This window comes from Chrysochloris asiatica, unplaced genomic scaffold (assembly GCF_000296735.1).
Source record: "Chrysochloris asiatica unplaced genomic scaffold, ChrAsi1.0 scaffold00082, whole genome shotgun sequence".
Classification (NCBI taxonomy): Eukaryota; Metazoa; Chordata; class Mammalia; order Afrosoricida; family Chrysochloridae; genus Chrysochloris; species Chrysochloris asiatica.
This window is the reverse complement of record NW_006408600.1, coordinates 13,007,362-13,019,037: the sequence shown is the minus strand read 5'-3', so window position 1 is coordinate 13,019,037 and position 11,676 is coordinate 13,007,362. Positions and strand designations below refer to the sequence as shown.

At 40.6% G+C, this 11,676-nt stretch overlaps 1 protein-coding gene across 1 annotated transcript in view; it reads right to left on the bottom strand.

The window, feature by feature from the left end:
- Positions 1-11,676, bottom strand: part of LOC102830481 (chromosome unknown open reading frame, human C5orf34) — a 39,365-nt gene that overhangs the window by 25,458 nt on the left and 2,231 nt on the right. The window contains exons 3-4 of the mRNA XM_006865752.1: positions 4,342-4,982; positions 962-1,060 (exon numbers count right to left, since the gene is read on the bottom strand). Of these exons, the coding sequence (XP_006865814.1) occupies positions 962-1,060; positions 4,342-4,982 (740 nt within the window). The remainder of the gene's footprint in view (positions 1-961; positions 1,061-4,341; positions 4,983-11,676) is intronic.

Here is an 11,676-nt window from a genome sequence, read left to right as displayed (position 1 = left end):
TGTCAGGATGGACCAGTCGCTGGAGAAGGATATCATGTTTGGTAAAGTGGAGGGTCAGAGAAAAAGAGGAAGACTCCCAATGAAATGGATTGGTCAAGTGGCAGCACGATGGACTCAAGCGTGGCAACAGTAGTGAGGTTGGCCCAGGATCAGGCAGTGTTTTGTTCTGCTGTGCATAAGGTCGCTATGGGTCGGTACCTACTCGATGGCACCTAAGAACAACAACAATAATTCTCTGTGAGAATGAAAGTAGTAGAATCAATATCTGATGAAAGACATTAGTCATCTGTAAAAGGAGCCATCCCCTAAAAGATGTAACTGACTCTACCTGGAACAAGGTTATTGGACATATAAAGTATCATAAAAAATATTAAGCCAAATCAATTTTATTGAAACATGTCTGAAGATATGTTGTTAGAAGGGAGTGGGTCGGTCTTCATGCAGGAAGGAGAGCCTAAAGAACAAAATATTAAACATGCTCTTGCAGTAGAATTCACAGAAGTGAAACTTGGAATCTGGCCAACACTAGAGAGGTATACTTACTTGTGAGTAGGGATAATGCAACAGAACAGTGTCTGCCTGCACAAAGTAGCCACTCAGTGAATATTTGCAGCATGAATGAAGACTGAACTCTCCTTCAAGGCTCCCTAACTTCTCCTCTAACTCCATGACTAATTCAGAGCCTGTGATGCTTGGAAAGGGCATCTGATCTAACTGACATGAATATTTCATTTACCAGCAAAACTAATCCTCCACTAGCTCTCTAGTTTTCACATAAGTCCTAGGAACATTGTTAAGCTGAGTTACTCCCAAAACCTCTGGATACAGTTAAGTTTTGAGACCTGTACAATTTAGGCCCAAACACAGGAGCATGGTGGTCCCAACAAAACTATCTTGTGAGTCTGTCTGCAAGGCTAGTCTTGTCCCCTAAATAGTTCTGACTCCAACCCAGGTGTCTTACCTATACGTAATACCTTTGTACCAAACCACTTTCACTAGTTCAGAATAGGAATATTCTTCATCAAACTGACCGTGTAAAGATGAATCACAGAAATTCCACCTATGAAGGATAAAATACAAACTGTTAATTCTGGATGATCTTTGTAAGTCAACACAAGAGCACCACTATAACCTTCTAAGTCAACACAAGAGCACTACTGTAACAAGATTTCTTAACTTTTTAAAAGTGAAAATACAAAAATGTGGTAATCATTTTAGAATAAGTTTTATTTTTCCATTTATTTTTCAATATTCCCAATAATCTATATACTATAGGCACTGGAGATACAACACTCAAAAAAGGAGGCATGGTCCCTGCCCTCAATGGAGATGCCTATGAAATATTGAATAATAAGCATTAGAACGGAGGTGTACTGGATGCTGTAAAAAAGACCTAAATCTGTCTAGGTATCTGGAGTAACAACCTTACAGAAGTGAGGATTAAACTAAGATCTGAAAATGAGAACAAGTTGCCAGCTGAGAGAGAGAGAAAAAAAAAAGTGAGAGAAAGAGCATGTACAAAGATGAAGGAGTACAGGAATGGTTAAGGAATTTCAAGGAGTCCTGGTGTGGCGCTGTGGGTTAATGCGCCAGACTGCACAGCCGTTTGAACTGCAAGGCCGGCGGTTCAAGCTCGTCTAGCCACTCCTCGGAAACCCTATACAGGGTCGCGGGTCGCTATGGGTCGGGATCGACTCGACAACAGGGCAAGAGCAGTGAGAGAGTTGAGGACAACAGAGCCTTGAAGGGACCAGATCATAGAAAACTGGTAAGCATATGGATTTCAACTCAAGGTCATTGGTGGTTGTTGTTACATGCCGTGGATGTTAAGTGCCATCGAATCGGTTCCGACTCATAGCGACCCTGGACAGGGTTTTATCTTTACGGGAGCAGAAAGCCTCATCTTTCTCCCGCAGAGCAGCTGGTAGTTTCGAACTGCTGACCTTGAGGTTCGCAGCCCGATTCGTAACCACTAGCTACCAGAACTCCTTATAGGCCAGTGGTTAAGTTACTGAAAATTGTTAATTTAGAAACATAAATCTCTCTCTCTCTTTTTTTTTATTTTTTAGAGCATATTTAATTAGAGATTTGAGAACTAACGTATTTGATAACAGCTCTAGGACTATGCTGCATTCATACAAATGGCTTCAAATACTGTTGATATTTAATCTAGAATTCAATGTTGCTTTAATACAATGTTGATCGTGGTAAAACCAAATTTCATTTTTTATTTCCCACGTATCTGCAAACTGAAATGTTCCTTTTTTCCTGGATTTTTCAACACCAGCAATTCACAACAGACAAGTAAACTTCTTGGTGCTAGTCAGAAAGCTAACTTCTTAGGAAGGAATATCACAGCAAAGTGACCTCCCTTCAGTGGGCAGACAGCGACCCCTCAGTTAACATGACACTGCCAGTAAATTTGACAGGTCCATTAGGTTTTCATCAATCCCCAGGATACTAACATAGTCAGGTTTTAAACAAGGGATTTTTCAGCAATTCTGAATGATTTGGAATTTTCTTTTGCACCTTGGCACAGCCGCAAAACTTCAATATGCCATGGCGAGATACTGCCATTGTTCATATGGGGGTGGGAGGATCGTCAATACTCCAGTGACGAAGCCTTGAAAAACACCTGGCGATCTGCTTCCCAAGGTCATGAAGCAGTTCTGCTCTGCACGTGTACATGGAGTCGCCATGAGTCGAAATTGACTTGATAGCAACAGGCAGGAAAATTTGGGCATTTTTCTGACCGCTCAGAGTTTGCACCAGCCGGCAATCTGAATCCAGCTTCCAGGCGACATTCAGCACTTGGGGCCTCTTCACGCCACCTAAACCTGCAGCCATTACGCCAACTGCGCGTTTCCATGTAGACGCCATCGGTACACAGGGCGCCACTTTAAAATCTCTAAATTGTCTCACAGTAAGGCAGTCCTCAGCCTCAACCCGCACAACCCAGCGTCATCTCACGTTCAGCTCTTCGCCTCGAGGCCTACTCACCAAAAAGCTGAATCTCTTTTGATGAGCATTCATACTAATGAAACTTCCAAGTTTTAACTAAATCAATATTGTTGTTGTTGTTGTTGTTAAGTGCCATCGAGTTAGCTATAATTCATAGCGACTCTGTATAGGGTTTCCAATGAGTGGCTGGTGAGCTTGAACCGCCGGCCTTGCAGTCTAATGTATTAATCCGCAGCACCACACCAGGACTCCAAATCAACATTAAAAGCCAGAAAAATCATTCCCATATTCTCTTTAAAGCAACAGATTACGTAACCCAGAGACTGCCTGAAATCAAATTCCAGTTCTACATGTACTTGCTGTCTGATCTTGGTTACACTTAGATGTCTCAAATTCCTTATCTACAAAATGGGATTACAGAACTTCTTGGGATTAATATGAGGATGAACTAGATAAAAGACTCACCACAATGCATGGCACATAATTTTGTAAGCATTACTGCTTTACTTATGAAAACTGACTGCTTTAAATCTCTGGCTAGTTGGTTATTCATCTCCTCTTGTTGTTGTTGATATTAAATGTCATCAACTCAATTCGAACTCATTACAACCCTGGGTAGGGTTTCCAAGGAGCAGCTGGTGGGTTTGAACCACCAACCTTGCAGCTCAAACTGACCTTGTGGTCAAGTGCTTATCTTACAGTGCCAGTTATTGTTATTAAGTGTCATCAAATAGATTCTGACTCATAGTGACCATGTCTAAGGTTTCCAAGGAGCAGCTGGTGGGTTTGAACCTCTGGCCTTGCAGTTAGCACCCCAGTGCTTATCCAACAGTACCAGGACTCAACCTAGTGCTCTATCCTAGCCATTCGGATGTCCATGTTTACCCTCAAAGGCAAAGGCAGCCTCTGAGGCTAGGAATGGAAGAACCATGAACATAAATCTGTGGAATTCACACTCTAGCAACCAAGGTATGCGCTCTAGTCAGCTGCAGCACATGCTCCCAGAGCCCTGTGAGGATCTCTGTGCCATCACTGACCACACTGTAATCATTTTGTCAGGGCAATGACCTCACTATCACTAGACTCTCGGCTCCTAGAAAGCAGGCACTATGTCTTAGTATCTCTCCAGTCTCTGTGCCTAACTAAGTAGATACTGGATAGCCGGCCTTCTGCAAACACTCAATGCAGGAACACAAAATAAGAAACATAATCAATACATGTCCAAGGGAACTTATTTTCTATTAGTTGTAAGTAGAGTTTTCGATCAATGGAGTGAACTTTCCTTAAAAATGACATCAGATGATTTAGAAAAAAAATTATTCTTATGTAAAGACTAGTCTTGACAAAAGCTTTATGAAAAATAAATCATTTTTCCATTACCTGTGCAGGTGTGGGACAGGACAGTTGAGTGGCAGGGCCCTGGGAAGAACAGAAACCTCTTCTCCTCTTTCCTCTGAAACACCAGGAGTCACAATTCTATCTTGGGTGATATCTGCATCAATTTTAGACCGTTCTCTGATTTTATTATGAAAATTAAGTGCTAACGACAAAGGATATTTCCATTCCTCTGGACATGAGGCCACAGACCAACACTGATGTACCCATGCATATTCACTAGTGTGTTTCGTACCAAGCAAAGGCAGCTCCTCTTTCATTCCACTTTCACAACTCTTCTTCTCTGAAGGTTCTTTGGATTTCATGATAGGACAACAAAGTTGAATTTCTTTATTATTTGGTTTCTGTCCTGATAAACTTCCAAAAGTACAGTTTTTGTCTGTTTTCTCAACTTGTTTGCCTCTCTGAGCTTGATCCTTTTTTTCTGACGATACTATAGATGAATCTAGCTTCTGGCTAACTTTACACAAATAATGTACTGTAAATTCATGCCGAGCTTTGGGTAGGCAAAGGTATGCATACCCATCTAAAGATGCTATCTTCACGGTGCCATTATCCAGATATATCATGGTATCATCGATCTCTAGACAGGGCCATCTCACTTCCGAAATGTCAATGAAGACTCGCTAAATTGAGGGGGGAAAAGACATGAGCATTTTCTATAAACAATTTTCCCACATATTTGATACTTAAATATTATGCAAGAAAGCTCTTAAAATTCTGTTAGTACGCTACCACCAAAAGAAATGAAAAATGACCCAGGTGTCAACCTACACGTGGTCTTTTTACAGAATACTGGATAGTGTTACAATTCTCTCTCCTAGAAAAAGAGAAACAAAACATGTACATACATGCACTAAATATAGAAGAAAAAAAAAATACTGACTATATTTAGTATTAGATTAAGTATATTTTGGGTTAAAATGTACAATAAACCACAGGTCAATGAGTTCCATGGGTCCTTCAAAAGTCTGTTCTATATGGGGCCTTAGATGGAATCCTAAGCCCCACCCAGAAACTTCTGAGGTGGAAGAAGATATTGAAAGAAAAACCAGCAGGGGAAAAAAACAACAACAAAAAAAACAGACTGTTTGGCTGTTACAAGATCAAGCAAGCTATTCGCCTTGCGGCCATCATGGCAAGAAAAATTGGCCCATCAGGGTCAACCCCCTTCTAAGCCTGAAACTCAAAACAGTCTTGTATGCTCAGTGGTGACTACCCTGGTCTACTTGTGAGTGGAAGTCAGGGAAAGGAGCAGCAAAGTTTGGCCATGTTCCATGGATACTGCTTGACCTTGAAATGAGAGAGAGAAGAGAAAATGGCTGACTGGTCTGAAGTTCAGGGTGACGTGTGAACTCCCGAGCCTATTGTGTTAGAGTTGAGAATAAAGTGGCCAGGTGGTCTGAAGTAGCCAGGTGGTCAGAAGTTGGAGGAGGTGTATGAGAACTCCCAAATGTAAAGATAGTACCATTTGATCTAGTTTGGAGGCTTGCTGATCAAAATTCAACCAGATGAAGACAAAGAAGATTTGATACAGGAGCAAGCGTACATTGCTATAATATGATGAACCAGACCTTTGCTCATAGACCTTGTTGTTGTTAGGTGCCATCGAGTCAGTACCAACTCATAGCGACCCTATGCACAACAGAACAAAACACTGCCCGGTCCTGGGCCAACCTCACAATTATTACCATGCTTGAGTCCATTGATGCGGCCACTTTGCCAATCCATCTCTCTGACCCTTCACCTTACCAAACATGATATCCTTACATTCTATGTTCCAATTATTAACGGATGTTTATAGCTGTTTCTCTTCATTTTGAGTTGTGCCCCATCAGCAAATTAAGGTCCTGCAGCTTGTTCCAACCTGAGGGGCTCATTCTCTGGCACTGTATCTGTCAGTGTTTCTCTGTTATTCATAAGGTTTCAGTGATTAAATATTTGGAAGTAGATCGTCACTCCTTCTTCCTAGTCTGTCTTTGTCTGGAAGCTCATCTGAAACCTGTCCACCATAGGTGACCCTGATGGTATTTAAAATATCCTTGGCATAGCCTCCAGAATCACAGAAACTCACAAGCTACCATAGTATGGCAAACTGACAGATGAGTGGTAGGCTTATAGATATAGTTGCTCAAAATTCTAATCAAAAGGAAAGGATTCTTCATATCAAGGCTCAAGCTTGCCTCCTCAGTACACTGGGTTGATAGGGATGGGCAACTTAGGCTATCAAAATGGGGGGGGGATATAAATGCACAAGGTGTCTATCTACCTTATAAACTTTCAGGAGTGTGGTTAGGTTCAGAATGAGGGGAGTAATATAGAATACCCACTGAGTAGTTGTCATCTTGTCCACATGAGTCTAGTGAAAGGAGATAGAGGAGGATGGGGATAGGATTTTATGATTTAATAGTAAGTAATTGTTATCAGGACTAATTGCAATGGTCACAACTGTAAATGTAGAAGATGTCAAACTAAAAGGGGAGCGTAGTTAATCTTTCATTTCAGGAACAGAGAACCGTAGGGCCATCAAGAGAGAAGAGCATGAGTGGAGCAAGGAATTCTAATCAGAAAAGCGGCAACTACAGAGAGGGAGGAGGCAATGGCACAGAGAAATAGAGCAGGCTGAGGATTCTAGGCCCATGGAATGAGAAAGGATGTCGGCCTACGGGCAGGAGGCTGGCTTGCAAATTGTGTCCTTTGGATGTTTAAACAAATACATATTTTCTGTGTGGTATGTGTACATCAAAAAAAAAAGGGAATAGAGGTAAATACTGTTAACTGGTGGTGAATGGAGAGGACTGTAATCATTGCAATGAAACAAAATATGGTTTGTTGAATGTAAACTTTCACTCAATTCACAATAAAAGCTTTAAAAAAGGTCTCAGAATAATAGAAATGAAGGAGGCTGTAGTATTCAAAGCAAATATAGCTGAAATGTTGTAAAACTATACAAAAATATCATTGACTAAACATCTCAGAGAATACAGAGAAAGATAATCACATCTTTAAATACCATGTGTGATAAAATAAGCTTTGCAAAGCAGTGGGGATAGAGATAATTATTTACTAAATAGTAGTGGAATTGCTCAATTACATTAGGGAAATGCTCTCAGAGGATGATCATGTGGATTAAATAGGATAACTAACAGAAAGTACTTATCCTAGATAGCATCTGGTACACCATACACCAAAATAAATTCCAGATGGATTCAAGAGTAACATTTGAAAAAGTTAAATTACTAAAAATAAAACTGATCCTTAAAAGAGGGGAAATAATGTTACGGAGCTTGACTTCTTTGTGGATATTGGGCTACCTGCTTACTAATGGAATATAGATATTTAAGTGCGATACAAAGGAATATTGGGGTAGATGATCACAGAAAGCTTGTAAACACGTCATCAGCCTACAGCTGATTATCTAAAAGTGAACTAGAATGTGCCCAGGGAGACAGGCTTCTTGTTAAGCTTTTATGGAATATGGGGCCTTAAATGGAATCTTGAGTCCCACTCAGAACCTTCATATGTGGGACATTTCCAATTGAAAACACCTGCAGAAATGCAGACCAACCTAGAGGAAGATGATACACTTGAAGCAAAGAGGGGAGGTTAAAAAACAACAACAACAAACAGACTGTTTGGCTGTTACAAGATCAAGCAAGCTGTTTGACCTGGAGCCATCAAGGCAAGAAAAGTAAGCCCACCAAAGTAAACCTCTTTCTAAGACTGAAACTCATAGGGAACACGCAAACAGTCTTATATGCTCGATAGTGACCATCCTAGTCAACATGTGAGTGGAAGGGGGAGAAATGCAGCAAAGAAGACATGGACTGAGACTGGCCATATACCATAGACATCTGATGACCTTGAGATTAGAGGGAGAAGAGGATAGGCATGCGGGTTTGAAGTTCAGAAAGATATGTGAACTCACAAGCCCAAGCATACTGACCAGGCCACTGGGGACTAGAGTTAAGAGTGAAGCCACCAGCTGGTCTGAAGAGTGGAGAGGAATGCGAGAACTCCCAAATTTGCAGGCAGTACCCATTTGATCACTGTGGGTTAATGCATCAGACTACAAAGCCATTTGAACTTCAAGGTTGGCGGTTCAAGCTCACAGCTGCTCCTTGGAAACCCTATACAGTGTCGCTATGGGTCGGGAATCAATTCAATGGCACTTGACAACAACAACCCATTTGATCAAGCTTGGATGGCTTGCTGACCAGAATTCGACCAGATGAAAATAAAGAAGTATGAAACAGGGAGCAAGCATAAATTGCTCCAGCCTGATCAACTGGACTTTTGCTTATGGATGAAGCTGCCCAAAATTCCAACTGAATAGGGAAGGATCCTTCTTATCAAGGATCAAGCACACCTCCTCAGTACACTGGATTGGTAGGGACGGGCAACTTAGACTTTGGCTATCAAAATTGGGGCACTATAAAGGCAAGAAGTGGCTGGCTTATAAGTTTTCATGAGGGTGCTTAGCATCAGAATGAAGGGAGTTAGACAGAAACCCTACTGAATAGTTTTCCTCTTGTCCAGATGGTTCTGGTGATCAGGAGAATAGAACTTAATGATTCAGTTGCGAGTAATTTTTATCAGATCTAAGGGTGATTGTCACACCTGTAAATATAGAAGAGGTACAACTAAAAGTGGGGAACAGTTAATCTGTCATTTCAGGAACAGAGGACCCTAGTACCATCAGAAGAGAAGAGCATGTAAGTAATGAGGGATCCTAACCAGAAAAGTGGCAACAATGGCAATGGTAGTAGAGACCATGACATAGAGAGACAGAGCAGCAGAAGGCTCAGGCCCATGGACTGAGAAAGGCAGTGTGCCTGTGGGCAGGAAGCTGGCTTGCAAAATGTGCCCTTTGGACATCTAAACGAATATATATTTTCAATGTGGTGTACGTACACCCAAAATAAAAAGGTAATAGAGGTAAATATTGTTGACTAAGGGTGCATTAAGGGGATTGTAATCATTACAATGATTTGCTGAATGTAAAACTAATGATCTGCTCTGTAAGCCTTCACTCATTAATATACAATAAAAGCTTAAACACACACACAAAACTGATTCTGACCAATAGCATATAGACTTGCAATAGGAATTGCCCACTTCTTTTGTATTTTCTACATATAAGATAAAAATAGTAGGTGTTCTCAAACTGAAATCATCCCCTGAAGCCATCTTGTAGCAAAACAGCAGAGGCACACAATTTAAAGAATAGTACTTATAAGAATGGTGTTCCTCTGTATAAGACCAAAAGGGAGGCTCAATACACTGTGGGCTAGCATTAGGGATGCTAAATGCAAGGTCAGTGGTTCAAAACCACCAGGCACTCTGCAGGAGAAAGATAAACTTGTCTCCCTCCATAAAGATCTACAGTCTCAGAGACCCTATATAGGGTAGTTATGATTTGTAATCGACTTAATGGCAGTAAGTATAAGGCCAAGAAATAAATATTTACAAGTTGAGACAATATGGGGGAAGGGTAACTTGAGCACTGGAAGTGGAACAACCACAACACAATTAAAAAGAATGTTGATACACTGTGAAAAATGAAACAATGCCACTGAACAATTTGTGTTAAAATTATCAAATGAGAACATAACTTGTTATGTAAACTTTCACCAAACACCATATGAAATATATTTTTTAAAGAAATATATTGTTTTTTAAAGAAATATATTGTTTTTAAGACCTGTCAAGTTGGTTTCAACCCAAAGTGGCCAGTGAAGGGTTTCCATGGAACATCTAGTGATTTTTAACCGACCCTGCAGTTAGCAATCCAATGTGTATCCTTCAGCATAATGCCAGGAATCCTAGGTGTTGCATAAGTCTTTTCATGAATTTTGCTCAACTGTTAAACATTTCTACTCCCATTTACATAAAATACTAAAGTTATTTTTAGAAATTATTGTCAAGAAACCTCTCATTTACACTGCTACCTAGGAGCTTAATTTGAGTCTTTCTATTTACTTGAATCCATGGGACATAATCTATGGATACAATTGTTAGGATGATAAAATTAAGGATGGATAAAAAATTTTTCTCTTTTCTCTTTTGGAATTAGACGATCTAATAATACAACTGTAGCATCAAAAGTAAGCTGCAGGTGATGGTGGTTGTTATGTGCTGTGGAGTCAGTTCCTACTCATAATGACCCTGTATAGGGTTTCCGAGGCTGTAAATCTTTACGGAAGCAGAAAGACGCATCTTTCTCCCACAGAACAGCTGGTAGTTTCAAACTACTGAACTTGAGGATAGCAGCCCAACTCATAACCACTACACGATATTGTTGTTGTTGTTATGTGCCATGGAGTCCGTTCCGACTCATAGCGACCCTGTACAGGGTTTCCAAGGCTGTAAATCTTTACGGGAGCAGAACACCTCATCTTTCTCCCGCAGAGCAGCTGGTAGTTTCGAACTGCTGACCTTGTGGTTGGCAGCCCGATTCGTAACCACTACGCTACCATTACTACACAATATAGGAAGTTTTAATGGCTAAGGTACCTAAAAGACACAATGGAAAAATAGTCTCCTAGATTAAAGCACAACTTATAAATTTTGATGGCTCCTTTGCTATTGTTGTTGATGTTGTTGTTAGGTGCCATTGAGTTGGTACCGACCAATAGCAACCTTATGCACAGCAGAACAAAACCCTGCCCAATCCTGGACCATCCTCACTACTGTTGCCACGCTTGAGTCCTAGACAATAATAAAAAATTCTTTAGTAGACAGGCAAGCATCACAACAAAAGAGAAAGGATACAGAAAGTGGTTTAAAGACACAGTCCCAGAGTCAGATAGATTGGGTTCAAATCTTTTGTGACAGGAATTACCCGTGGACAAACTACATTAAACTCTCTGCAGCCTAGTTTCCTCACTAATATGCAGCCAGTTCTGATGATATTTTCATTTTGATCAGCAGGTACCCATGTCATAATGGCATTAATAAATGGCAGCTATCATTATTATCCCTAAATGTTCAAAATAAAATATAAGCAAATGAATACATTTTTAATACTAAAAGTAATTACCCTTCTATTACACACTAAAAAGGAGCTCTGGTAGCATAGTGGATTACAAGCTGAGCTGCTAATCAAAAGATTAGCAATTCTATACACGCTCTGAATGGTGACCACGTTTGTTACTGATAAGGGGAAGTGAGGGAAAAACAGCATTGAAGCTGCAAGGTAAGCCCTACAACATTCAATAGACTCCTGTGAACCCAGGTGGAGACCTGGTTGACCAGCATTGTGGCAAGACCTGGGGACTTATGACCATCAGAAGAGAAGAGCATGTAAGTAATGAGGGA